Source organism: Meriones unguiculatus, chromosome 10 (assembly GCF_030254825.1).
Source record: "Meriones unguiculatus strain TT.TT164.6M chromosome 10, Bangor_MerUng_6.1, whole genome shotgun sequence".
NCBI classification, from domain to species: Eukaryota; Metazoa; Chordata; class Mammalia; order Rodentia; family Muridae; genus Meriones; species Meriones unguiculatus.
In genome coordinates, this window is record NC_083358.1 from 21,902,730 (window position 1) to 21,929,853 (window position 27,124).

Sequence of the window (27,124 nt, forward strand, 5' to 3'; positions counted from 1 at the left end):
TGTTTCAAAAATAAAGTGTGTGTGTGTGTGTGTGTGTCTGTCTGTCTGTCTGTCTGTGAGAGAGAAAATCATCAAAAGTCTGGCATAGTGGCCCACACCTGCAGTCAGAGGACTCACCCAGTAGAGGCAAGAGACCACAGGAGGGCATCAGATGCCTTGGCACTAGGGTTTCTGGCAGTTTTGAGCCTCCTTAAGGGTTCAGGTCCTATGCAAGAGCAGCAAGTGGGCCTTAGCGCTGAGCCATCTTTCCAGTCCCCTAGTTTTTTAAAGATGATTATCATCCTTATTTTTCATGAAGAAACTATGAGGTTTGAATTGGTTGCGTGCTTTTCCCTAGGGTTAACAAGTGAGACAGCCTCCAAAATCTATTTACAATCATGTAAATAGATTTACAGCTGGGAGCGGGCTCCCAGCTGTTGGACTACAGTTCCCGTCGGGCCCTGTGGCAGTATCGCGAGAATGACTCGAAATTGATGGCGGGAACGCCGAGCTTGTAGTAGCAAGAGCAGTTAGGAGGGCTGAGCCCCCAGCATGGCGGACAGCTACACTTCCGACAGCGATCAGACAACACGTACGCTCTTGCAGCGGGTGCTGGATACAGCGGATTTACGCACTCCGAGGCGACGACGCCGGAGCGCTCAGACTAAGTATGTGAGAGTGTTGCCTGAGCAACTAGAATGACTGGGGAGTGACGTGTGGGTCTGCCTTGTCTGGAGAGGAAACCGGCGTCTCAGAGTATAGTCTGAGGCTATAGCCGAGATCTGACTGTAACTAACCGAGGCGGGCTCAGCTATGGAGCTCCAGGGTGAGGCCACAGAGACCAACAGTGCTAATTCTCTAGAAGCAAAGGATATGGCTCTGTTTTTTCTAGGCTGTTTCACTCAACCCAGACTAAGGTTGTTTTGACATCTACCTCTACTTTCAGATGACTTCACCTTTCCCAACACATACAGTCCTACTCTCTGAGGGTCCCGTGGGAGGTCAGGAGGTAGGAACTGGAGAGATGCTTTTCTAGAGAATAGGGCTTTGTCCTGGACTTTGCTGCGTATCTGTCTTGAGGGTTGTGAGCAGAAGGTACCGAAGTTGGCATCTGCCAGTCTGAAGAAAATCATCCTTTTCAGGTGGAGACTTTTTCGCGATAAGGTGTGTTTCCCCCATGGTCCTAGTGATTGATCTCAGGACCTTATACCTGCTAGTTAAGCACCCTCACCCTATCACTGAGCTACATACATTTTGGTATGTCTTTGAGATAAGAGTCTCACAGAGTTGCCTTGACTTGGCTTGAAACTAGCCCCAACAGGCTTTGAACTTGCCATCCTCCTGCCCCAGCCTCCCTGGTAGCTGGGATTATAGGCTTGGTACCACCTGGCCCTTGCTCATTCAACGCGCCGTATTTGCGGTCTCTGTGTTTGAGAAAATGTGTGGAGGTCAGAGGACAACTTGTTGAGTCAGTCTCTCCTTCCATTGTGTGGGCCCTGGTCATTAAACTTGGCATGTCAGGCTTGGAGGCAAGTGCCCTTACCCACTGAGCCATCTGGCCAGCCCCTCCAGGTATGTTTTAGATGTATGAGGAATAACGTGGGAGTTGTGCCTGGGTAACGCTGATAGAGTTCTGACATACACTGGACTGGAAAAGTAGATCTGGGGTGACCCATGTGGAACTTACTGTCATGCCTTGACAACTTGAAAGGAAAAAATGCCCTACTTGGATTGTTGCTTTAATGACTGGAAAGGGATACTCCTCCAGTGTGTAACCTATGTGACTGACCCCTACTCATCTTTTATTCTAGCCTCACCTCTGTGAAGCCTTTCCCCAACCCTTCCTGTCTGCCTCTACCTCAGGGCTGCCCTTCATCCTCTTTGCTGACAAAGCTGAGAATAGGGACTATGGAAGGTGCAAGTGGTTTCTGGAAGGGATTCTGTCCCTGAAGGAAAAGAGCTTTAAACTATGACCCCCTTGTGTAGGCAAACATCTGTATCTTCCAGCTCCTCACTCCCACTCCCTGCATGTAATTCTGAGAGCCCGGTTGTTTTGTTTGTTTTAGACACAGTGCACAGAGAACTCTGCTTCAGACACCTTCCTCCAAGAGGCAGAATAGCCAGACAAAGACAAGCGCCAGAAGGCATTCCCACGGAGCTAGGGTGAGTCCAGCCCACTCCATGAGTGACTTCATGGAACCCTGAAGTCTATTTTGGTTTTGAAGCCTAACTTGAGGGATCTCAAGGCAAAAAAAACAAAAAACAACCAACAACAACAGACTGGTGGTGCTTTTACCCATAGTCAGGTGGTAGACTGGCACGTGTTCAAGCTCGTGGACACCTGGAAGAACCAACACCCCGGACTCTGCTGAAGAATATCTTACTGACTGGTAAGTGGGTGTCAGCCTGCCAGTTGAAGTTAGTGTTAGTCCAACAGTCAGTCCTGTGGTATCCTCCTTTGTCGGCCCTGCCCTCTACTTATTTCTTCTACAGCCCCAGAATCTTCCATCGTGATGCCGGACTCAGTGGTGAAGCCAGTACAAGTACCCGAGGTGCTCCGGCGGTCTTCCAGGCGGAAGAGCAGCTGGGGCAGGTATGCAGTGAATGTCCCTCACTGGATGAGCCTCCTCTTGGGGTCCCCAGAAACTAAAATTTGGGCTTTCTGACATGTCTGAGATAAACTCCATCCTTACAGCCTGGAACTACAACTTCCTGAACTGGAGCCCTCCTCAACCCTGGCTCCAGGTCTAATGGCCCCTGGCAAAAGGAAGCAGAAGCTAAGATTGTCAGTATTTCAACGGGAAGTGAGCCAAGGGTTGCCTCTCTCCCAAGGTGAGACCTAGGACACACCAGTGCTGTTTTCCCTTCTGTCTCTGGGGAGGTAAAAGACCTGAGAAGGCCATGGGCCTTGGGGAGCTTACTGTGGATTGTTCTTTTTACTTTTTCTTGATGAGCCCTGACAGAGCCACCTGGGAATGCTGATGATTCGTCTTTGACCAGGTACTGTTCCCTGTTCTGGGGTTTGATGTAGCAGAGGCTTGAGGGAGGTGTTGACTGGTGGAATCTTGTGGCTCTGCTCACTGTTAGTTTTAGCCTTACAGCACTGTGGCTGTATTCTAAGAGATGAGCCCCTTAGGGGCACTGTGTCTCAGGCTTCGTGTCTGCTTCCATCTTAACAGCTCCTTCAGCTTTGTCCCACCCGTTCAGCCACAGTCAGTGGAGAGGCCTGGTCTGGCTCGCCGACGTCCCATGCGCCGACCTCTGGATGTCCATGCTCTTTTGCAGGATCTGGAAGATGATTCCTCGACCTCAGCTCTTCCAGGTAAGGTTGAGATTTCCTCTTGTAGCTTTACGGAGAAGCTACCACTCTATGACAGACAGAAGGCTCTGTGGAATTCAGGGTCGCCCCAGTTTTTTGTGAGGTCAAGGATACTATGAGCCTGCCCAGGCATTTATGAGGAGTTTCTATTTTCTTTACAGAGTGCACCTGATACTTTGGTGTATTGGTCAGGGTTCTCTAGAGGAACGGAACTTACAGAATGTGAGTGGGTTTGAGATGGGGAGTGGCAACAGGGATTTACAGGCTATGGTCCAGCTAGCAAAAATCACCCGTTTGTCAACGCAAGGTCCAAGAATCCACAAGGCTGGATGTCTCAGCTGGTCTTCAGTATGTGTTGGGATCTCAAAGAAATAGGCTCCTTTGACAGTGAGGGAATAAATGGACGTGCTATGGAGAACAAACAGGCAAAGAGAACAAGCTTTCTTCTTTCGTGCCCTTTATATAGGCTGCCAGCAGAAGGTGTGGCCCAGATTAAAGGTAGATCTTCCCACCTCAAAGATCTGGGTCTTGGACTGGAGAGATGGCTCAGAGGTTAAGAGCACTGTCTGCTCTTTCAGAGGTCCTGATTTCAATTCCCAGCAACCACATGGTGGCTCACAACCATCTATGAGATCTGGTGCCCTCTTCTGGCATGCAGGTATACATGCAGATAGAACAATGTATATATATAATAAATTAAAAAAAAAGATCTGAGGGCTGGACAGATGGCTCAGTAGTTAAGAGCACTGTCTGCTCTTCCAAAGGACCCAGATTCAGTTCCAAGGCATCTGACACCTTCACACTAATGCACATAAAATTAAATTATTAAAAAACAAACAAACAAACCAGCAAACACATTCTACCTGAAGCCACTTTGAATTCACTTTAGAATTCAACGTGAGCCACTTCAAATTCAAGTTGAGCCACTTTGAATTGATATGCTTGTCGGATAGGTATTCTCTGCTATACAAGGAAATATTGTATATTCCTGAGTTTTCAGGAAAAAAAAAAAAGATCTGGGTCTTTCCACATCAAATGATTTAATTAAGAAAAAAAAAAAGTCCCTCACAAGTGTGTCCATTCATTTGGATTTTAGTTAATTCCAGATAAATTTAAGGTGACAACCTAGAACAGCCATCATAGCCAGGTATGGGAATCTCTTATGGATCTGTGAGTTTGAGGCCAGCCTGTTCTACAGAGTGAGCTCAAGGACTGCCCAGGCTACATAGTTACACAGAGAAATCCTGGGGGGAAGGGGTGGAGAAGCCATCACTAAGGTCTAGCCTTAGTGCCTCTGTGACTTCTGTTACTTTGTATTCTTCAAGTACACGGCTGAGGGTAGAAAGAAAGGGGTATGCTATGGTGGCTAGCCCTTGTTAGAAGATCAGTCGGGGGGAAAACAGGTTTCATGATCGGCTGGCACGAACCTGGGATCTTGAGTACAGGGGACAAGTTAATATTTGAGGAACGTGATGGATAGAGGAAGAAGTAGACAGCTGAGGCATGTACAATCTGTTTTGGGGGTTGTGAGCAAGTTGTAGAGGCCTGGGAATGTCAGAGGAAGGACCAGAGAGAGTAGTGGGCAGGGCAGGGGGAGATAAAAGGCCTAGAATGTAAGTTATCTCATTCTAGAGGTTGTGTAGGCAGAGAAGACCCTTAAGTTTCACTGCCTGTACCCTTACAACCCAGGTTTTAGCAGGTGGGCCTAGAATATAGAATTTATATGGCTTTTGACCTCCAGGTGACAACTGTAGAACCCCTGTTGCTACTCTGCCAACGGATGTATTGTTGGAAGACACCCAGCCTTTCTCACAGCCCGTGGCTGGCTCTTCCCTTAGCATGCACCACTCTCTGCCCAACCCTTCTCACACTGGGGCTGAAGATGCTCAAAGAGCGGGCTCCAGGACACGAAGCACTGGGCCTAGGCTGCAGAGCCACAGTGAGTATGAGGAGCAGCTTAGCCTGGGTGAGAGTTAGCCTAGGGAGATTGCCCTCCTCCACCCCTACGTATGCCCCAGAACCCCCTTCCTGGGAGTTCCTTCTCCACTCAAAAGTGGGGTTCAGGTCAAGCCAGTTGATTCTAAGTCAGTGCCTCCTTGTCTTGCTCTCCCCTCAGTGAACAGAACTAGCATGGACACTACTCCTTTGCCCTTCTCGGAGCCACAGCCTCAGCCTCTAGAACTAAGAGAAGCAGTGGGATCCCAGGAGGCTGTGGAGGCCAAGGTTCAAGAAGGATCTTCAGGGGATAAGGATACTTTTGGCAGGCCAGGTAAGAGGCCTAATGTAGGCATCAGCAGGTGAGTGTTCCCAGCTTCTTAGGTCCTATCATACAGAAGAAAATTGCCTGGGCTGTTTCTGGGAACTGGTAGTTTTAGGGACCAGGGAGAGTACGAAGGGCAGTCACTTGACTAGAGCTCTATGAGGCCCTTAGGCAGTAAGAGAAGGAGACTAGTCCTGTACAACTGTGTGAAGTGGTCAAGCCTGACCACCTAGTGACACTATTCTTTCTCTGCAGCAAGTCCAGAATTAGCCTTCACCACCCATGACTTACTCCCAGAGGAGCAGCCACATCAGTTTCTGGAGCCACCCCTACCTCCTGGAGTTGCAGCGTAAGAAACCCTGGTTCTTGGGAAAGGGGTGCCCTGAAGTTGTCATTGTGCACATTTAAGTCCTCATAGATATGCAGATGAGCACAGCATAGCAGCTCTGGTAGTGATAGCCTGCCTGGCTATCATCCTGCTGTCTGTCTCCAGGGGTTTAGAGGAGCCTCGGGGAGGGAGAAGCTCCTACATCAGTATGTAATCATAGGAGGCTTTCTAAAGCACACTTGGGACCGGTAGTGATGGATTCTTGAGGGGAGAGACTATTCAATTTGAAGCCTGGGGTTTAACAAGCTTGAGCAGGTACCGGTATATATGTTGAGGCTAGACTAGGATATTGGTCTAGACTAGAGGAGCAGGGAAAAAACAGGCCCTTTGTTGTTGTTTTGTTTTTCAAGACAGGGTTTCTCTGTAGCTTTGGCTGTCCTAGAACTCCATCTATAGACTAGATTGGCCTCCAACTCAGATATGCCTGCCTCTGCCTTCCAGTGCAGGGATTAAAGGTATGTGTTAGCCATGTGCAGTGGTGCACACCTGTGATCTTAGCACTCAGGCAGGAGCAGGCAGATCTCTATGAGTAGAGGCCGGACTGGTCTACATAGTGAGTCCAGGACGGCCAAGGCTACACAGAGAAACCCTGTCTTGAAAAAAAGCCATAAACAAACAAACAAATATAAACAAATAAGGGCTGGAGAAATGGCTCAGAAGTTAAGAGCACTGGCTGTTCTTCCAAAGGTCCTGAGTTCAATTCCCAGCAACCACACAGAGACTCACAACCATCAATAATGAGATCTGGTCCCTCTTCTGGCATGCAGGTGTACATGCAGGCAGAACACTGTATACATAATAAATCTTTTAAAATAAATAAATAAAAATAAAGGCAGGCAGGCATGTGCCACACCCCTACCCTCTACCCCCGCCTGACAGCTGGATTTCTTGTTCAAACTACTTAGTTAACAACAGTCCCAGTTTCCCCAGAGCCAACAGGACTGGTCTTCGAATAGGGGCCTCCCCAAATAGCAGCCTAGTCACCTGTCTACTCCTGTCCTCAGCTTATCTTCAGAGCCCCAGGAGCCTATGCCAGCCAAGCTTCCAATTAGGACTGGAACTGCAGGTCCTAGGCACCGCCCAGACCCCTACAAGGCTGGACTGAGCCACTATATGAAACTCTTCAGTTTTTATACTAAGATGCCTGTGGAGAAGAAGGCTCTTGAGTTGGTGGAAAAGTGGTGAGTTTAGCTTGTGAGCGGCTAGAGGTGCTACTTCATAAACAGACTGTTCAGTCTGCTCTATCCCAACCTTCTTGGCAGCCTAGACAAGTATTTCCAGCACCTTTTCAACGACCTGGAGGCATTTGCTGCTCATGCCGGCCGTAAGACTGTGAAACCAGAGGATTTGGAGCTGCTGATGCGACGGTAAGTGGGCATTAAAGGGAGGCTGGGGATGGGAGTGCTGCTGCTAATTCTGTCCGACCCCTTTTTCCTCTGATGCAGGCAGGGACTGGTCACAGATCAGGTCTCACTACACGTGCTTGTGGAGCGCTACCTGCCCTTGGAGTACCGCCAGCTCCTCATCCCCTGTGCATTCAGTGGCAATTCTGTCTTTCCTGCCCAGTAGTGGCCAGGCCTTAACACTTGCCCTATTCCTACCTTGGACATCTTGAACCCCACAATCGTCAAGGTCTCCTTCTCCTACTACCAATAAAGTCTCACAAATGGCTTGTTCTGCTTTTTGGTACAGGTAATAGGGCTGGCTCAAATCCCCTACCCCCAGCCTGAAAAATAGTATGAATTTAGATAAAAGAATTTTTATACTGGAAGTTCAGCAACATTCAAGCATTTAAGTTGCCAATAGGGGTTCTAGCTTGCTATCTCTGGCTCTCGAGGTCCTACACGCTTGGTGTCTGCCATCTGAAGCTGTTCAAAAGCAGTCTGAAGAGGTATCGAAATTTCCTCCAGTTTCTCCTCATCCTCCAGTGGCAGCTCTGCCACAGGGATCTGAAAGGCCTGGCCCAGGTAGGCACTGAGAGTCTGTTTGTCCATGCTGGGGTCGATGGCCAGCAGGGCTCCACGCATCTTCAGTAAGGTCACCTCCTCAATGCTGCCCCACAAGGAAAGAGAGACAGGTATACAGGTTTGAGCTCCTTTCTGTACCATGACTCAAGTGCCTACTTTCTGTCAGATTTGAGTACTTTATAGTCCTCAGCATGGTACCTGTTGCACCAGGAGACTTAGGCACCTGAGATGCTATCTGACAGGACTTGCCCCACCTGTAAGACTGCCAATGGCTGAGTGGGACTTTGGGGCCCAGGGTCACTCACAGATCCATGCCCAGTTCCAGCCTCAGTTCCTGTAAGTATGCTTCCTTTTCATTTTCATACTGTTCCCACAGCTTTTGCACAAATGGCTCACTCTGGCCCTCCTCATCCTGTAGGGTGGGAGAGAAGGCAAGGGGAGGCTATTTGACTGTAGTTTAAGTAAGACTAGAGAAAGGACTGGCAAGCTATGTATCCCAACCCACCTCAGTAAACAATAATCGGTAGTTGAACTCTTCTGTACTGGTGCTCTCTGGACCCCAGCCTGCTGCCTCCATCAGCTCCTGAATTTGCTCTTCCTTCTTTAGAGGAAAGGTACTCCTGAGGATGGTGCTATAGGAAAAGTAAGAATTCCAGCAGGGCCTGACTGAGGCTGCCAACTCACCTTCCCATCCCTCTGGGGCCATCCCCACTAGTATTTTAACAGGTTTGTTTTTTGAGAGTTTTTGAACTCATAATAATGATCCTTCTGCTTTAGTTTCCCAAACTTCTTTTTGTTTTGATTTGAGAAAGGTTCTATTTTATGTCATTCTGGTTGGCTTGGAACTCACTCTGAAGATGCACAGAGATCCTCCCAAGTGCTGGGATTGAAAGTGTGCACTACCATGCCTGCCATGTTTTGAAACAGTTTTGTTCTCAGCTGGTTCAGAATTAAATGACTGCTGCTTTTCTCTCTCAAGCGCTAGGACTGCAGGCGTGTGTTGCAACACTTGGTGAGGGTGGCAGGCTTTGAGCTGTGGAGCTCCCCTTCTGCATACGTGAGAACCTGACCAGCCGAAATAATGGACTAGAATCTGGAGTAGCCTGACCAGTTTTCTTACTTGAATTGCTCCATGGATATTAACCCCTCATTCTGAGTGTCAGCATTTGCCATCTCCTTCAGCAGATGGGACTCTGTCTCCTTATAGTTGATATATATACTCTCCATTTTCTACAACGAAGGAAGCAGTTTTGGTTGATATATAGACTCCATTTTCTACAATGAAGGAAGCAGTTAACTACTAATATGCTCCTTACTAGAATGGTGGGGACAGAGTCATTCTGTGTTGGGGACAAAAGCCCTTTATGTTTCGCTGAGGGTAACAGGTAGGACCTAGGCCAAAGCTCACCTTTCCCGTCAAAACTGCATAGAACTGACTCATGATCTCATTGGAGCGAAAGAGCTTAATATATTCAAAAATGGTATAAGCCCAGGCCATGGCATCATTGATCCCAAAGCGACGCTCCAGAAAATTCAAGAAGAAATCTGGGAATGGCTCCTTCTGTAGGGAGAGGAGAATATTTGGTCAGGATGTCTCAGGCTTGCTAGGGCCCCACCCTGCTCCCTACCATCTTAAGGGGACTCCTTAAAGAACTGTGGACCTGAAGGCTTTGCCGAGGCAAGGTGTCAGAGCCATCGAGAACTGACCTGCTCCTCTGCAAGTCGCTCCTTCCAGGCATCCCCAAGGAGATTCACCACCTCCTTCTTGGTTGGCTTCTTGTTCTCCACAGTGGCATCACAGTGAAGGAAAGAAGGGACAGATTCCCCATAGCCCTGAAAGGCGGGTTCAGTTCTTTATTGAACCCTTCTGTTGCCCTTTTTCTAAATGGTTCCCTTAGAATTTTAAATAGCCTCTGGCTTAGGGACTCCCTTACCAGACCAGGGAAGAAGTCTCTCTCTCGAAGCAAACCGATGCCAATCTCCTCCAGGAGCACCTCCACCAGCTGGTCACTGTTCTTTCCTTCAGCCAGCATTAACCAGCGTTCTGGGCCCCCAGCTATGATATCTGCAGGGGAGGGAGAGGAAGCTGGAACCCAGTCCCTGTCCTCGAGCGGGCCCTGGGAGCCCCACAACCATCATTACTTTCGCACTTGTTCCAGTCAGGTCGAGGTGTGGAGATGCGCTGGATGTCCTGCAGCTCAGAGTAGAACTGGTCCCGTTCCTTCAGTGTGCTCATGTGCAACTGCAGCAGCATCTCGTGCTCCTTCCGGACCTCTTCATAGTCGGCTCTCAGGCATTCCAGCTGTAGGCAAGGTGATTGGTCCTAGCTACCCACCTGCCTGACTTCCCCCTACCACATCAAGTCTACCTGCCCACCAGCACCTTGTCTTGAAGTTCCATGTTGGTCTTCTCCTGCTTTTCGAAGTCCCTCCTGGGTACCACATCTCCAAAGTTGGCCTTCATCGTGTTGAGTTCCATCTGAATTCGGGTCAGGTCTTGTCGAGTCATCTTCAGTGCCAGTGTTAGCTTCACAGGGTCCTCTCCCCAAACACCTGCCAGAAGCCCATCAGTCTATCACCTTGCCTCTGGGGCTTGTACCCAGGGTTGGGCTAAATATTGCTTGGGGAGTGCCTTCTTTTTGAATAGAGTGGACCCCGGAGGCTCATAGGTTCGAATAGTTGTTTGCCAGTTGATGGAATTGTTTGAGAAGGATGAAGAGATACAAACTTAACCAGGCATGGTAGCTCATGTCTTTAACCCCAGCACTCAGGGAAGCAGAGACAGGTAGATCGCTGTGAGTTTGAGGCCAGCCTGGTCTACAAAGCAAGTCCAGGACAGCCAAGGCAACACAGAAAAACCCTGTCTTGAAAAACCATAAAAAAAAAAAGGTATGGACGACACTGGGGACATCATTGATATTTCAAAAGACTCAGTGTCATTCCCACTATGTTCTCTGCTTCCTGATTGTGGATCCAGACATGAACACTGAGTTGCTGGTCCAGTGCCATGCCTGCCTGCTGCCATGATGGCGACAGACTACTATTCCTTTTGGAACTCTTAAGTCCCAGACAAACCCTTCTGTAAGCTGCCTTGGTCACTGTGCTTTATCAAGCAATAGAAAGCTAACTTCTCTGCTTGGGATTCGGTGGGTCTACAGCATCATTACCCAAAGGGTTCAGGCTTAAGTAGAGAAGCCCAGTGGTGCTGGGCCTCTGCCCACAGAGTCTCAGCTTCCAGCAGTGTTAAAGTTTCCTATTTTGTTTTGTCATTCTCAGTCTAGCTCAAAAGATCCACTGTGACTTGGTCCCAGGTGTGGGATGTGGGGCTGATTCAATCCACAGTCCCAGCTAGCGGCCCAGATATCTCCTACCATGTATGGACACAGGATAATAAGATATTAGTAATGTTGAATAAGCAGGATAAATGATGACAGATAGATCAGCACTTTAGGAGAGAAACCTGGCTTAGATTACCTGGGGACTGGGCTAATGACATGTCTTCTCGCTGGTACCGAAGCTCATTCAGGTCCCCAATGAGAATCTTGCGGGCATCTCGTTCAGTAAGGTAGCGCAAGTACTCCTCAGCCAAGCTCTTCCTTAGTTTATTCACCTAGGGGTGGGGAAAGTAGAGGGGGGCTATGGCTGCCTACTCAGTGGTTCTAGGGATCTTTGTTGGTAGCTACTCACTACAGGGGTGTGACAAATAGCCCCTTTGGCTTGGGGAAAGGAAAGTGATCATTCCTGAGATCCTGATGGCAGTGCTTCAGCGCATGGAGAGTTTGCTGGAGCCACACTGGAGTCTATACTGAGCACTGCAACCGGGCAGAGTAAAGATGCTCCATTCCAGGCATAAGGGTAGTTGGGGTTAGGGGCTGCCTCAGTACTCATGAACACACCCAGGCTACAAGTAGAGCAGAAACATGAGGACTTTGTCAGTATTACCACCTCCATTCACCTCACTCTGCAGTGATATCTTCTCTTCATTCTTTTTATCAATGAGTTTAAGCAAATTCATCTTCTCTTTCTTGAGCATGGAGATTTCGTACCTCTCCTCAGCCCTCATTGCCAGGATTCTCTCATTGCAGTCCTCATTCATAGTGACAATCTTGGCCTTCAGGGGCTCCAGAGACCGAATTTTCTCCCTTTGGTAAGCTAAGCAAAGACAGGTGGGCCAGGTGTGGTGGTGCACACCTTTAATCTCGGCACTCAGGAGGCAGAGGCAGAGGCAGGTGGATTTCTGAATTCAAGGCTAGCCTGGTCAACAAAGCAAGTTCAAGGACTACATACCTTGTCTCCAAAAATAAAACCAAAAAGACAAGTAGAAAAGTCATTTGGGGTGGCCACAGAGAACAGCCAGGAGTCTCAGATCCTAAGGTCATTGGTGTACATGGGTGTTTTGCCTGCATGCGTGTTTGTGCCTGGGGCCTGCAGAGACCACAAGAGGAGGTGAAATGGAGTTAGATAATTGTTTACTAACGTGGATGCTGTGATTTGAACCTCTGGATGGACAGCCAGTACTCCTGAGCCATCTTTCCAGCACCTCCACACACTTGATGTTAAAGGAAGGCAGCAGCTGGGGATAGAGCTCCATTGAGGAGGGCTTGCTCATGTATGAGAAACTAGGTTCAGTCTCCAGCCATGCAAAAGGAAAAACAAACCAGGGGCTGAGTAATGTGGAGGGTCAGGGTCTCTTCCATGGAGAGGTGCAGGAACCCATGCTGCTAGGCCTTCCGTTCCTTAGCTGCAGCCTGCTTAGCACGTTCTGAGTAGGTGAGGCAGCCAGCCTCCTTACTGCCCAGAATTCCTTCTGTTTACTACCGATTGCCTCAGCATCCTTCTCAAGGATAAAAGGGGTTGAGGCATGCAAAACATGACCTGAAAGATCAGTCAGTAGTAGAGACTCAGAAAGTCAGAATATGTTCTCTTCATTCCAGAAAGGAGCTTCAGGCTTACCCAGCATCACCTCATACGCATTCTTGATGGAGGATAACAAGGGCTTGTATGTCTTGAAATCTTCTATGAAGAACTCAAAGATCTCCCTGTAAGGCTAGCATAAAAAAGGAACTTTTCATTTCCTGGCCAATAACCTCCACCTCTGTTGCACTCAAAAAACTATTTCCATAAGATACTGCCAGTAACCTATGTCTGGCCAGGCACCACCCAAGTCTTAGGACCACGGAGCTAAGAGGAGGGACAGGTTTGAGACCTTGCCAGCTGTGAGGCTTAGCAATCCACCACTGTGGGCCAGATATGCCATTCTGCCCAAGTGGACTCTGCCCAGGCAGTCAACTTCTTGCCTACCACATCCTGTATCTCTTAGCCTCTCACCTGCTATGCCTCTCTATTTCAAAGACCTGCGGGAACAGGACATTGAAAAGTCTGGTTTCATGTTCTGAACTTAAGAGTGGAAGAGAAAATTCTTTCCAACTCAGATTCAGAACGATTGTAGGTATGTGTGCGTGTGTGTGCATGTGCTGTGGATCACAGAGGTCTACATTAGGTATCTTTGATTACTCTCCACCCATTTTCTTGAGATAAGGCCACTTATTAAACCTGAAGTTTACCAATTGGCAAGGACAGCTGGCCAGCAAGCTCCATGGATCTACCTGTCTCTTACCCCCAGACCTCCAGCACTAGAGTTACAGATGCTGCTGGGCCTGGCTTTTTAATTAGGTGTGGCCACTCCAAACTCAGGCCCTCACACTTGTACAGTAGGCTTTTCAGCAACTGAGCTATCTTCAGCCCTCATAGAAGCACTTGGATGTGAAGGGAGACTCTCAATCTGCAAAGACAGAATGTTTTCAGAGGCGGCATTACCCACTAGAATGAGCAGAGGCTCAGGAACCAGCCTTGATTTGGAATCCCAGCTCTGCCATTTCCTTCAAGCTTCTGCTTGTAAGAGAGTGCCCAGAGCCTGGAACGCAGGTCAGCGCTAGGTAACTGCTTCTGTCATGTCTACATCAGAACTGAGACTCATTGTTACCGAGCTCCTCTCTCATGTGTACCAGAGGCTGGACTACATCTAGACAGGCAACTCTCTCTGTCTCTGGGCTAGTCCCTCAAGTTTCTAGTTGGTGCCACCAGACCAGAGGCTCCGACATAGGACTTTCCTCTTTTCAAAGAGGACTAGTCACGAGATGGGGGACACTTCCCAGTAAAGGTCTATTATTCAGTTCAGATACACAAGGCTTCTTAACACCCTTGACATGTTTGGTCTGTGGCTCTGACCTGCAGCCTCAGCTCTTCTGAAGAGTCCGTGCCCAGGTCTAGCAGGAGGAGTTCCTTGCGCAGGTGGTTCTCTAGTTGCTCCAGGTACCTGGGCTTGGCAATGTTGGGGGGCTGCTGCTGCCAGCTACTGTGGAGGATAGTGGGCTGAGATGTCACTAGCACCCGTGGATCCTTGCACTCTTGGTCTTGGGCCACAAACTCCACTAAGCTCTATGTCCTGGGCCAATATCTAATCTAGACCAGCCCCCCACCCCCAATCAGGCTGGCCTTGGCTTACTTGGTTCGCTTCCGGCACTCTTCTGAACAGGGCTTTCGTTTATATAGAATTGTCTGGCCACTGGTGTATGTGGGCCATGGGGACAGGTGGCCACCCATGGATAGCTGCACAGGCTTGAGGGAGGAAAAGCTGGGGTTACTATGGCAAAATGACTTACCCCCTCCCTTTTTTGGTATTGTTCAGTTGAGGCTTGAACCCCAAACCACCTCACATGTTAGCTAAGTGCTGTACGACTGAGCCGTATCCACAGCCTCTTCCCTTTCTAATGTTCTTTTGCATCCTTCCACCCACAACCACACACAATATTGCTATATATAGCCCATGTTAGCCTTACACTGAAACCTTGCCTCCAGCTCCTGCATGCTGGGATCAAAGGTATACCCAGCTATACAAACATTATTAATATGGTCAGTAATTAAGACTATGGTCCTTTGCTTCTAGATGGTTAGGATTAAATCTCACATCTTTCTTATTAGCAGAGTGGCCACAGGTTTATTTCTCTGAGCCTCAGACTCTTCATTGGTAACACAGGGATAATCACTGGGATGACCATTCTAATGCACTGAGATGAGGATGTCAGAGAAAACGGTGTGTAGTTTATACACTCTAGTGCCTGCAAGGAACCCAGTAAGTGTGAGTTACGCTCTTCTGTATAGTCAGAGAGTATTGAATGCCTGTACTACGACAAGCAAAGGTGAATACTGAAGAGCCACAATGGCTGCCTTTTGGCATGTATAACTAAAGAAATGAAAGGAGGTTAAGTCCCAGCTAATGCCTAGATAGACAAGACAGACAGACAGGGCTACAGAGATGCAACAAATGGAGTCTGGAAGGGGATTGGGTTGCATCCCTTGGAGGAGGGGAAGTAGGTGAGGGTCTCCTGGTAAATGGGATTTCATTTTGAACCATTAGCAGATGCCTGTGGTAGAAAATAGTATGTATGGGCTTATTTTTTAAATCTTTTCATTAAATACAGCATACAAAAATACAATTAGCTGGGTGGTGGTGGAACATGCCTTTAATTTTAGCACTTAGGATGCAAAGGTAGGGGATTTCTGTGAGTTTAAGGCTGGCCTGGTCTATAGAGAGAGTTCTGGGCCAGCCAGTATTACACAGAGAAACTCTTGTCTTAAAAAAAAAAAAGATTTATTTATTATTATACAGTATTCTGCCTACATATGTGCCTGCATGCCAGAAGAGGGCACCAGATCTCATTATAGATGGTTGTGAGCCACCATGCGGCTGACTAGGAATAGAACTCAGGACCTTTGGAAGAACAGCCAGTGCTCTTAACCTCTGAGCCATCTCTCCAGCCCCAAAACTCTTGTCTTAAAAAAAAAAAAAAAAAAAAAGAAAGAAAGAAAAATATAATTTGACCCAGTGATTCCTTTTTCTAGGATTTTATAAATTTGGTCCTTCATTTGTTCATCAGCATTTTGAGGTCCATGGCATATGCCAATCCCTGTTGGGTTCTAGAGACACAGGAAAGCTGGGTATGATGGGAGTAGGGTGACAAGTGAGCTGATAATCACAAGTCCACATGAAGTGATCGGAGCCCATGAAGGTCATAGAAGGGAAAGAAGCCATGGCTGGGCTGAGTTGGGGGGTTGGTCACCCCGCAGTAAGGGGTGACTCTGTAACAGTTCAAATGAGAGCATGAGAGAAGCTAGTCACTTGGAGGGAGTGTGTGGTGAAGGGGGTACGGATACTGTTGGGATAGCACCAACAGCTCAAGGGTATGGCAGAAGCTTTTCAGGTGTGAATGCAGAGCTGATAGCCAGGGTGCCCACAGCTCCTGTCAAGGAGGCAAGGGGTCCAGGCAGCTAGTGCAGAGGGAGACAAATATTGTTACACACAGGGTGATGTCAAATGTATAGTTTGAGCTGTAGAAAAGATGTAAAACTCCTAAGTATCTAAAAACGGAAAACTGTTATACAGCCATGGGATATTTACAAAGAGGCTTAGTGTAAAAGTTTATCCTCCAGTAGATAGTAAGTTCTAGAGCAGCCTGTATCCTTATTCAAAAACAAAACAAACAAATTCTAGACCAGGCTGGTCTACATATCCAGTTCCAAGACAACCAGGACTACACAGACCAACCTCAAAAAACAAAATATCTGGTGACTCATACACGTAATTCCTGCACTCTATGATCAAAAGTTTGAGGCCAGCCTGGAACATAGTAAAAATCCTGACTCAAAATAAATAAACAAACCATATGGGCTGGCATATACCTGTAATCTGAGCACTTGAAGGCTGGAGGCTGGAGGCTCTGAGTTCGAGGTGATCCTTAGTTTCACAGAGTTGAAGCCAGCTTGGGCTATATGAGACCATATTAAAAAAAATTTTTTTTAAACTAAAAAACTAAAAGAGGAAACGTTCAGGCTGGGTGTGTGTGGGAATAAACAAACAAGTTTTTAAGTGTGGTGACTCAACTGTAATACTAGCTCTGGGAGGCTAAAGCTGAACTGTTATGAGTTGGTGGGTGTGCCAGGCTGAGCCAAGCAGCAAGTGTCTATCTTAAACTGTTTACATAGTTGATGGGAATGGCCTGTAAGCCCAGCACTCCACTAAGGAAGTGAAGACAGAAAGATCATGTTACTGAGGCCACTGTGTCAGGCTGTCTCAAAACAACAAAAGAGAAAAAAAAAAAAAATTCCAGGAGACACCTGGGCTCAATCTTGAGGAGTTTGGAAAGTTTCAGATTTTCAAATGGAGGGTAAATGTGCTCTCTCTGCGTTTTCAGCTGAAGAAAACGTAGGCACCTTACTTTGATTTGCGCAGGCAAATGAAAACTCCATTAAACTGGGAAAAGTAGCTGCTTCTCTTTGGGGATTTTAGATGCTGGTGAAGACTTCAGTCCAAAGGTTGGACTGAACCTTTGCAGTATTCCGTGGCCTTCCCAGCTCTTTGCCTCCCCCTGCAGGTAAAAACCGGAAGATGCCCCACTTCTGGGAGATGGTGGGAGGCACAGGTCCTACTGGTGGTTGGTGACAGTACCACAGGGGGAAAAAAGCAAAAGCGCCAGGACTGCAGGTCTATACTGAGTTAGGCATCTGGCACCTGGCTGAAGCTGGAATCAAATTGGAGGTCGCCTTACAGGAATGTGGCTATACTTGTTCTCCACAGAGTTCGTTGCTCACTTCTCTTCCTTAGACTGGGGCCTGGTCTTGGCAGTTCCCAGCTTTATAAAGTATATGGCTTAAATATTTCCAAATCCTTCCTGAGCAACACATTCACACAATGAAAGCACCACACCACCCACACAGCGTTCCCTTGTCAACTAGAGCTCTAAGTTTGCTTATCTATAATGTAAATGCATATTAATTCGTTTGCTTCATGTGTATGAGAATTTTGCCAGTATGTAAATACACCATGCTTGGAGTCTGCAGAGGTCAATAGAGGGTATCAGCTCTTCAGGAACTGGAGTTGAAGTGTCAGGAACAGAACCCTGGTCTTCTGACATATTTGAGATTTGAAAAATGGCTATTTGTTGTCTGGATTATAACAACCCCATATCAAATCAGCAAAAGCTCCAAAGTGGGATGAGGCAAGCTCATTGGCAATTTCATAGAACGTGTTTGATCCAAGACACTGAAAAAAATCCAAAACAAAACTAAAATACTTAATAAGGTAAATAAGGGTTAGGGTTCCTTTTGTGAGGTGGGGAAGTGGGAGGGGGAGTTAAAGGATCTTTCTATGTAGCCCAGGTTGGCCTTGAACTTGAAAGATTCATGTTATAGCCTCTTAAGTGCTGAGATTACAAATGTGTGCCACCATACTTAGCTGACCACATTAATTTTTATACAAATACTTTTTTAAAAAGGGTCTCTCTATGTAGCCCAGGCTGGCCTAGAGCTTATCCTGTAGCTCAGGCTGGGTTTTAAATGTACAGTAGTTTTCCTCAGGTTTTCCAGTGCCGGTGTTACAAGTGTGAGCCACCGTCCTTGGTCTATACAAAAATCTTAAAGAATAGGAACGAGGAACTCAGAACCAAAACACAAGAGAGAAACACCATGTACCCTGCCTTCACATGCTTGTTCATAAGTATTTATGGAACTCAAGTGCTGTATCAGACCTTGGGCCATAAACACAAAAGGTATAGTTACAGCTTTAAAGGACCTTTGGCAGGAGTTTGTGTCTAGTACATGGCAGGCTGCTGAAGAAATGAAGTCCATTCCAGATTGTTGAGTGGCAAATTGAAAGGTGCTGAAGGAAGGGGTTAAGATTTTGTTTTGTTTTTGTTTGTCAACACAGGCTTTCTCTGTGTAGCTTTTGCTGTCCTGGATCTCACTCTGTAGACCAGGCTGGCCTTGAACTCACAGAGATCCACCTGCCTCTGCCTCCCAAGTGCTGGGATTAAAGGTATGTGCCATCTGCACCCAGCACCAACTAAGTCTTTTACCTAGGACAGCCTGGGTCAGCTTTCAGATAGGACTGAGGAACTAGCATCCTCCTCCCCTTCCACCCTCACAGAAGTCTGTGAGTCAGACTTCTCTGATTGAGAAGAAGCTAGTTTGTTGGTTATGTTTTTGGTTGCAGGCAGAAGACAGGTTGTAGAGGGTGACCTGTGGGCTTCCAAAAGAGCATTACTAACCAGTGTCTTTCGCTTCTGAGAAAGCTTGCGTTTCTCAAGGTCTTTGTTTTCCACCATCCCTCCTGAAGATTGTGTTCTGCATAGAAAAGAAGCTGTGGTAAGTGCCACACCCAACAGTGGGGAGAGCCCTCCAATCCTTCCCAGAACATGGCTCTCCCTTCTTTTTCCTCCTCCTCCTCCTTTTTGAGGGAGGGTTTCTCTGTGTAGCCATGGCTGTCCTGGAATTCACTCTATAGACCAGACTGACCTTGAAATTGGAGATCTGCCTGCCTCTGCCTCCCAAGTACTGGGATTAAAAGCATGCACCACCACGCTCGGCTTTTCCTCCCTTCCTTTTAAAACTATGTGTGTATGTGTGTGTGAATCTGGGCATGTGTGAATACAGGTGCAGGTACAATCCAGAAGAGGGAATCATTTAATGGGTGATAAAGTCTGAGGGCCTGACATTTGGAGTTTCAAAAGGACCAGCTTTGAGCAAATCATTTAACCTCCTTTACCCTAGTTTTCTCTTAAAGAAATAAACAATAATCTTTTTTTAAAAAGATTTTGTTTATTTATTTAATGTACATGAGTGTTCCATTTGTGTGTGAAGAGGGCAGTATAGATGGTTGTGAGCCACCATGTGGTTGCTGGGAATTGAACTCAGGACCTCTGAAAAAGCAGATACTGTTCTTAAATGCTGAGCCATCTCTCCAGCCCCTAATAAACAATTCTTATTCGGAGAATAAAGAATGAGATAGCCATCAGGAGGTGGTGGCCCATGACTTTAATCCTAGCACTCAGGAGGCAGAGGCAGGAGGATCTCTATGAGTTCAAGGCCAGCCTGGTCTACAGAGTGAGTTCCAGGACAGCCAGGGCCACACAGAGAAACTCTGTCTCATAAAACAAAACAAAACAGAACAAAAAACAAAAACCAGGGCTGGAGTGATGGCTCAGTGGTTAAGAGCACTGCTTACTCTTCCAAAGGATCAGAGTTCAATTCCCAGCACCCTCATGGAAGCTCACAACTGTCTTTAACTCCAGTTCCAGGTGTTCTGACACTCTCATACCAATGCACATAAAATTAAACAAATTAAAAAACCCAAAAAACAACAAAAGTGAGGTAAGCAAAATACTATAGACTGAAGTAAGTTGTAAAAATATTAATTATGATATCAATGGGAGGAAAGTGGATCCTGAAGAGATCTCAAACTTGAAATTTAAGCCTTTTACTAGGAAGCAGGCTTGTTCAAGGTAGACAGGTGTGCAGAGAGCAACAGAGAGGGCTACATATGGCCATGTTGGCCCAAGTGGAACAAACAGAAGAGTTAAGGCAGTGATCTGTGGGATAAGGAAGGGTATGCTGTTAAATAGACCTGTGTGTTCACTGTCATTGCTAGCTAGTGACCCTAAGTATCTTGCTGAACCTCAGTTCCTTTGCTCATAAAAAGTGAGACTAGTGCCAGGCTGTTTCGGAACATACCTTTAATACCAGCACTTAGGAGTCAGAGATAGGCATATCTCTGTGAGTTTGTGGCCAGCATGCTCATACTCATACATAGTGAGTTCCAAGCCAATCAGGGATACAAAGTGAAATCTTGTCTCAAAATAAACGAACTAGAGGAACCGGGCATATACCTCAGTGGTAAAGTTCTTGCCTAATATGTTAGGGTTAATTCAGGGTTAATCTCCAATACTGGTTTTGTTGTTCTTGTTTTTAAGAAATATATTTTGGAGAGCAACAGCTTTACTTGCTCATTGGGTTAAATTAATACCCTTTTCTCAAATCAATCACTATCTTCAATTCTGTTTTTAAAATTTATTCATTTATGTACTTAATGATTCTCACTACGTATCCTGGGCCGCCCTGAAACTCATGACAGAGACCAGGCTGGCCTGGTATTGATCTTCCTCCCTTTGCTTCCTGAGCTCTGGAATTACCAGCATAAATCACAATGCCTGGCTTTTTTTTTTTTTTTTTTTTTGTACTTTTAAGTTTTGAGATAAGGTCATACTATGTAATTTAGTACGACCTTGAACTGATGAGGCTACTGTCTCAGTGTCCGGAGTCATGAAATTACAGGCATGTATTACAATTCTGTTCTCGATCATACTGTAACCACCATGAAAGGGAAAGGGATTAGGAAAAGCATGTAGATCTCTAGAAATCAGGATAAACTGCCAAATGGAAATGGTAAGTAGGTTATAGCTGTTGTTAGCTTTGGACATAAAAGTCAAACTTAACCAAAATGAAAACCAGGCACACCTAGCAGAGACACATCCAAAAAGGGTTCTTTGTTTTGTTTATTTTCAATTTCTAACTACTTTTCTTATTTAAAGTGTTATTTTATTATTTAATGTGTATGAGTGTTTCCACAGGAGGCTAGAAGAGGACACTGGATCCGTTGGAACTGAAGTTAGAGGGTTGTGAGCTATGGTGTGGGTGCTGGGAATCTCACCCAGGCCTTCTGGAAGAGTAGCCACCCAGTGCCCTTAACCACTGAGTCATCTCTCTAGACTCTTAACATTTATAATTTTGCTTTTAGTATTTTTAATGCCAGAGGTGTCAGATTCCCTTGTATCTAGAATTACAGGTAGCTGTAAGCCACCTGATGTGGATGGTGAGGGTCAAGTTCAGGTCCTCTACAGCCCCCTCCTGCCCCTAACTTGTCTTTGCCTTTTAATGCTTTCTTTCTTTCTTTCTTTCTTTCTTTCTTTCTTTCTTTCTTTCTTTCTTCTTTCTTTCTTTCTTTCTTTCTTTCTTTGTCTCTCTCCCTTTCTTTCTTTCCCTCTCTCTCCCTCTCTCCCTCCCTCCCTCCCTCCCTTCCTTCCTTCCTTTCTTTCCTCTCTCTCTCTCTTTGTTTGTGTATGTATATATAGTGCATGTGCCACAGTGCACAGGGGAAATCAGAGGACTTGTCCCTCTCCAAAGTGGGACCTGGTGATCAGATTCAGGTAATCAGGCAATCCTTAACCTGCTGAATCACCTCTCAGAGTTCTTTTTTTTCCTCATTTTTCTTTTTTCTTTCTTTTTGTTTTTCTTTTCTTTTTTTAAGATTTATTTATTATGCATATAATGTTCTGTCTGTAAGAGGCCACCAGATATCATTATAGATGGTTGTGAGCCACCATGTGGTTGCTGGGAATTGAACTCAGGACTTCTGGAAGAGCAGTCATAGCTCTTAACCTCTGAGCCATCTCTCCAGCCCCGGTTTTTGTTTTTCAAGACAGGGTTTCTCTGTGTATCCTTGGCTGTCCTGGACCTGCTTTGTAGATCAGGGTGGCCTCAAACTCACAGAGATCTGCCTGCCTCTGCCTCCCAGAGTGCTGGGGTTACAGGCATGCATCACCAAGCAGGGCTCTAATTGTTAAAAAGATTTACTTTATTTCTATTTTGTATTTTTTAAGATTTATTATTTTATTTTCCATATATTAGTGCTCTATCTGCACACACCTGCATGCCAGAAGAGGGCAGCAGATCCCAGTATAAATGGTTGTCAGCCATCACGTGATTGTTGGGACTCCAAACTCAGGACCTCTGGAAGAGCAGCAGACAGTCCTCTTAACCACTAAGCCATCTCTCCAGCTCCAGCCCTCATTTTTTAAGAATGACTTAATACCAACCCTCAAGGAAGAATGGAAAATACTAACATTTATCAGTAGGCGTAAAAAAAACTCAGTTTTATAACTGACTGCAGGCAATGGTTTCTCAAGAGTGTTTCCTGATGTTGAGTGACCTTCACAGAGAGCCCACTAAAGTAGCATGCAGGGATATGAGAACAAAAGGAGAAAAGCCCATAGGAGAAAAGACATTCTCTAAGAAAAGATAAAACTCAAAGATCTCTTTTATCAGATTTTGCTTATATTCTACAGTGCTAAGCTCTAGGCTGTTCATCATGTTGTCCCTCTCTGAGGTCTGAAGGAGGAAACCCATACTACATCTCTATAAAGGAAACTGTGTCACTACATGGAGCTGGAAGAGAATGATGCCATATTGCCTTTAAATTCAGCCCATCAAATTACATTGTGCTTCCTTCCTAAGGAATGAAGATTGAGTCTGTTTTTATCTGGATTGCTGGGGATCAACCCAGGACCTGGCACATTCTTGCTCCAGCTCCAGCCCTACTACATATTTGGTCATAGATAGTAAGTTTGCTAGTTATGTCTTTGTTGGATAACGACTCTCTCTCTTTTTTCAACCTGCTGCCTGCTTCTTGTAGACTAAATTTATTTTTAAGCTCTAGAGAGAATCATAGAATTGGCATTTCCTGTTATTGGGAACTTCTGCAGGCTTCTTCATGTTGTTATCATTAGCATTATTATTTTGAGACAGAGTCTCTCCACATAGCCCTGGCTGTCCTGGAACTCACTATGTAGAAACAGGCTGGCCTTGAACTCATAGACATTAGACTCCTTCTGCCACCCCAGTGCTAGGGTTAAAAATATAAGCCACCATGCCCGGCCTTTGTAGCCTTTTTCTATTTTTTCTCTCTCTCTTTTCTTGCCTCTCTTCTGTCTTTCTCCTTCCCTCCCTCCCTCTCTTTCTTTTTTCTTTTTGAGACGGGGTTTCTCTGTGTATCCTTAGCTGTCCTGGAACTAGCTCTGTAGACTAGGCTGGCCTCGAATTCACCTCTGCTTCTGTCTCCCAAGTGGAGTGCTGGGATTAAAGGCGTACGCCACTACAGCCTGGTTTTTGTAGCCTTTTCCTATCAAGGCAGCAGACCCTGAGAGATTAAATTTGAGATAAAGTCGCCTCCCTCGCCTCTCCTCCGCTACTGGAAATGAGCAAAAGGCGGGAAACAACATTCATTAGACACTGAATGCTTATATACAGGACTTTACATATGATTAGGCGCTTCGCTTTTCAGCGTTTAACTAAGATCATGCATCTAATGATAAAGTACGCCTGCAGTTTATCTTACTGGACTGCCGAGTCTGCCCCGATTCTCTTACAACTGTTTCTGTATCACTGATTCTGTGGCGCTGGAGCCCTAGCCCGAAGAACAGAGACCAACAGATGGTGCAGTGGTCGTGCCATTTTTCTCTCTGGAAGTACTCAAGTCCTCCCCGCTTTCAACCCAGCCAGGTGCTACCTTGACTTGGAGAAATTGTGTTTATTGGGCTCTACGTCAGCCATGACTGGAACTGAAGCAAGCTAGCGCCGTTGATAGTGTACAGCCTGTTGCTATGGAGACCAGCCCCCATCGGCCTCTGCGGCGAGGGCGGGGTCACGGCTGCACCACGCCCCTAGCCCCCGTCCTCACAAGAACTCTGGTCAAGTAGTAAAGGTAGTCTCGGACCGGGGGGGTGCTGTGGTGTTCTGAGAACCAGTTAGTATAGCAAATTTAATATTAGCTACAGAACTGAGGCAGGAGAATAAACTGAGACCTCGGACGAGGGAGGTGCGCTTCGAAGCCTGGCCACTCGGCCAGCCGGGAATGGTAGTTTTTAGTGGTTCGGCGTCTCCGTTGTACAGGCTTGTAGGTGAGCAGTAGTGTACTACATCTTCCAAAGTTCTTCAGAAGCCCGCGTTGGCCGGCTTCTAGAGCGCTCTGCATTGTGGGATATGTAGTCTAAGATCTAGCGAAGCATAGTAGTGTCCAAAGAAAAGTTGCGCGGACTCGGACTCAGTTTCCCTGCGGCTCCGGGATGCTCACGGGCCATTGGCTGAGAAAGGCAGATCTGGTTGCACTCCTCCCCGCCCCCAGTGACACAATAGCAGCTCCCTCCAAGATGGCGGCGGCGACGGCAGACCCGGGAGCGGGGAATCCGCAGGCTGGGGACTCCTCCGGTGGGGACGCCGGGGGTGGGCTACCTTCACCGGGGGAACAGGAACTGAGTCGGCGCTTGCAGCGCTTGTACCCTGCGGTTAATCAGCACGAGACGCCGCTGCCGCGCTCCTGGAGCCCCAAGGACAAGTACAACTACATCGGCCTCTCCCAGGGAAACCTCCGCGTCCACTACAAAGGTATCGGCGGGTCTGGCCGCTGGGAGACAAGTCCAGAGCGTTTGCAGAGAGGCTGTGCCCATTTTGTCCCTTTCTTTGGCTGGGTTCTCTGAGTTGGGCCTTACCCCGCGAACACCCAGAGTAGAGGGGTTGTCCAGGCCGTGGTTTACCTGCTTTCTTTGCTCTGTCCTGAAACATCCGAGTTCAAGAAAACTACAGTAAATTTACAAAACCAGTGTTGGACAGGACCTTCCACTTCCACTTTAGGGCCTCCCTTCTGTCCTGAGCTGGCTCCAACTTCAGCTAGGCCCTTTACCACGGTTTAGTTTCAGTAATGTTTGCAAAAAGAGGTGGTAGCAATGCCACAGGAGGTGCATGGGCTGCCTGTCTGCCAGTCATCCCGGACTGGGCTGGGGCTTGTGTGCTAAAGTTGTTGGTAGTGGTGACATCCATTTCTGCCACTTCCTTCCCCTGGCTCCGGGCCGGGCTGTTTGGATTCTGGAGAGACAGACAACAGTATTCAGTGTCGCACACACACCTCATATTGCTTGAATATACCCTTGTTTTGTTGTGGTGGAGGACAGTGTCTTGGTCAGGACTAATGGTCTGGGGTAGAGTTGATCTAAAAGTGGGAGGCTAATGTGTTTACTCAGTTGTCTTATTATTCCTTGGACAGTACAAGAACTTCCTCTAGCCAAGGAGGGTTGAAGTTACCATGGCGTAGAGAAAGAGGAGGATTTGTCATTTGCATTTTCTGGTGTTGACATTCCTTCCTTGCCTTCTTATATCAGGTCATGGTAAAAATCACAAAGATGCAGCCTCTGTGCGCGCCACCCACCCCATTCCCGCCGCCTGTGGTATTTACTATTTTGAAGTGAAGATTGTCAGCAAAGGAAGAGATGGGTAAGCCCTTCATTACTGTCCCTTTTCCTCCTCAACACAGAACTGGTGTTCCCTGTTGTCAGAGTTTGAAGTTCCTGACTGGTATTAGTGACTGACATTAGCCTGCTGATCCACTTGGACCTGGGCTACCTCTTCTCTGGTTTGGTCTAAACAGTGGACCTTGATAGCAGTAGGCACATTTAGATAGAGCAGAGGGCACCTTTTTTTTTTTTTTAAGTATTGTAATTGATAGTCACAGATCAGGGTTATAAGTTACAGGTTTACATTAAGAATTCAGAGGGCAAATGGGGTTTCCCCTGCTATCATGTGGTGTTTGTGACTTCCCTCCTTTCGTAGTTGAGGTTCCTTTTATGGCATTTAGTCATGTAGGGGCCTCAGTAAGCTTCAAAGGGACAGTAGAGTCTGTACAGCATTCATCAAAGCTGTGGTGGCCACTGTCATCTGGATAAACAGCGTACACATGGTCACAGTCAGGTGACCTTGCTGCTCATAAACTTGTTTTTCAGTCCAGGGACTTGAACACCAGTTGGACCAGCTTTAGGAAGGTCTTATTAAAGTCAGCATTAGGGAGACTCCCTGTTTCAGGGTGATCGAAGCAGACACAAGGCGTGAGAGGGGACATTTTCCCTTGTTGTCTTCCTTATTCTCCCAGTCTCCCCTTTCCAGTTACTGTAACAAAATAGGTGTTCAAGCTATGAGATAACTGTAACTATCTTAGGACAATTTTTTTCTTTTTGTTGTTTTGTTTTTTTGAGACAGGGTTTTTCTGTATAGCCCTGTCTGACCTGGAACTTGCTCGATAGACCAGGCTGGTCTCAAACTCAGATACCCGCCTCTGCCGCCCTAGTGCTGGGATTAAAGGCATGTGCCACCACTGCTTCCCCACCCCCATCTCCACCTGCCTAGGGGCAAGCTTTCTTAATCAGACCTTAGGTTTGTTATGGGAAATTTACAAAGCCTGCCAGTGGACTTGAGTGTGTGTTTTTGAGCATTTAACAATTGTCTTACTTATGTTGTATGTAAAATGTCAGGTTTAGAAGCTGGGCTGGGACTGAGGATGAGCACTAGGGAGGCAGAGGCTGGCAGATCTCTGTGAGTTGGAGACCAGCCTGGTCTACTTAGTTCCTGGACAGCCAGGACTATTTCGTCAGACCCTGTCTGAAAACAAAACAAAAAACAAAACAAGAGTCTGAGTCTGGGGCAGGACTGTTGGAATCAGAACCTTGCCTGTTCCCTCATGACTTTGTCATTTCCAGGCCTTGGAGGACCCTGTGGGCTTGG

At 46.8% G+C, this 27,124-nt stretch overlaps 3 protein-coding genes across 8 annotated transcripts in view; 2 read left to right on the plus strand and 1 right to left on the minus strand.

The window, feature by feature from the left end:
* Window positions 1–411: 411 nt before the first annotated feature.
* Window positions 412–7,764, plus strand: Cenpt (centromere protein T). Of its 6 annotated transcripts, none has more exons than XM_060392057.1 (14): window positions 414–647; window positions 2,046–2,142; window positions 2,282–2,369; window positions 2,473–2,572; window positions 2,675–2,811; window positions 2,934–2,979; window positions 3,159–3,301; window positions 3,765–3,956; window positions 5,040–5,237; window positions 5,415–5,567; window positions 5,814–5,907; window positions 6,951–7,127; window positions 7,209–7,313; window positions 7,392–7,764. In XM_060392057.1, exons 1-14 carry the CDS (start codon window positions 532–534, stop codon window positions 7,513–7,515), a joined length of 1,770 nt encoding a protein of 589 aa, XP_060248040.1. In that variant the 5' UTR covers window positions 414–531; the 3' UTR covers window positions 7,516–7,764. The 6 variants fall into 6 exon arrangements, with proteins under 6 accessions (XP_060248042.1, XP_060248040.1, XP_060248041.1 ...); XM_060392058.1 differs by having other exon boundaries at window positions 2,943–2,979; XM_060392059.1 differs by lacking the exon at window positions 6,951–7,127 and having other exon boundaries at window positions 412–647.
* Window positions 7,749–24,146, minus strand: Tsnaxip1 (translin associated factor X interacting protein 1). Its single transcript, XM_021633190.2, has 16 exons — window positions 24,087–24,146; window positions 19,015–19,090; window positions 14,418–14,530; window positions 14,141–14,267; window positions 12,866–12,959; window positions 11,868–12,064; window positions 11,387–11,522; window positions 10,296–10,465; window positions 10,056–10,215; window positions 9,848–9,978; window positions 9,621–9,746; window positions 9,322–9,474; window positions 9,034–9,143; window positions 8,419–8,545; window positions 8,219–8,325; window positions 7,749–7,998 (listed from the first exon to the last, which is right to left on the minus strand). Exons 1-16 carry the CDS (start codon window positions 24,128–24,130, stop codon window positions 7,758–7,760), a joined length of 2,112 nt encoding a protein of 703 aa, XP_021488865.1. The 5' UTR covers window positions 24,131–24,146; the 3' UTR covers window positions 7,749–7,757.
* Window positions 24,147–24,689: 543 nt separating this feature from the next.
* Ranbp10 (RAN binding protein 10) overlaps window positions 24,690–27,124 on the plus strand; it is a 59,107-nt gene continuing 56,672 nt past the window's right edge. Inside the window, exons 1-2 of the mRNA XM_021632154.2 lie at window positions 24,690–24,961; window positions 25,732–25,843. Of these exons, the coding sequence (XP_021487829.2) occupies window positions 24,727–24,961; window positions 25,732–25,843 (347 nt within the window). The 5' untranslated portion in view covers window positions 24,690–24,726. The remainder of the gene's footprint in view (window positions 24,962–25,731; window positions 25,844–27,124) is intronic.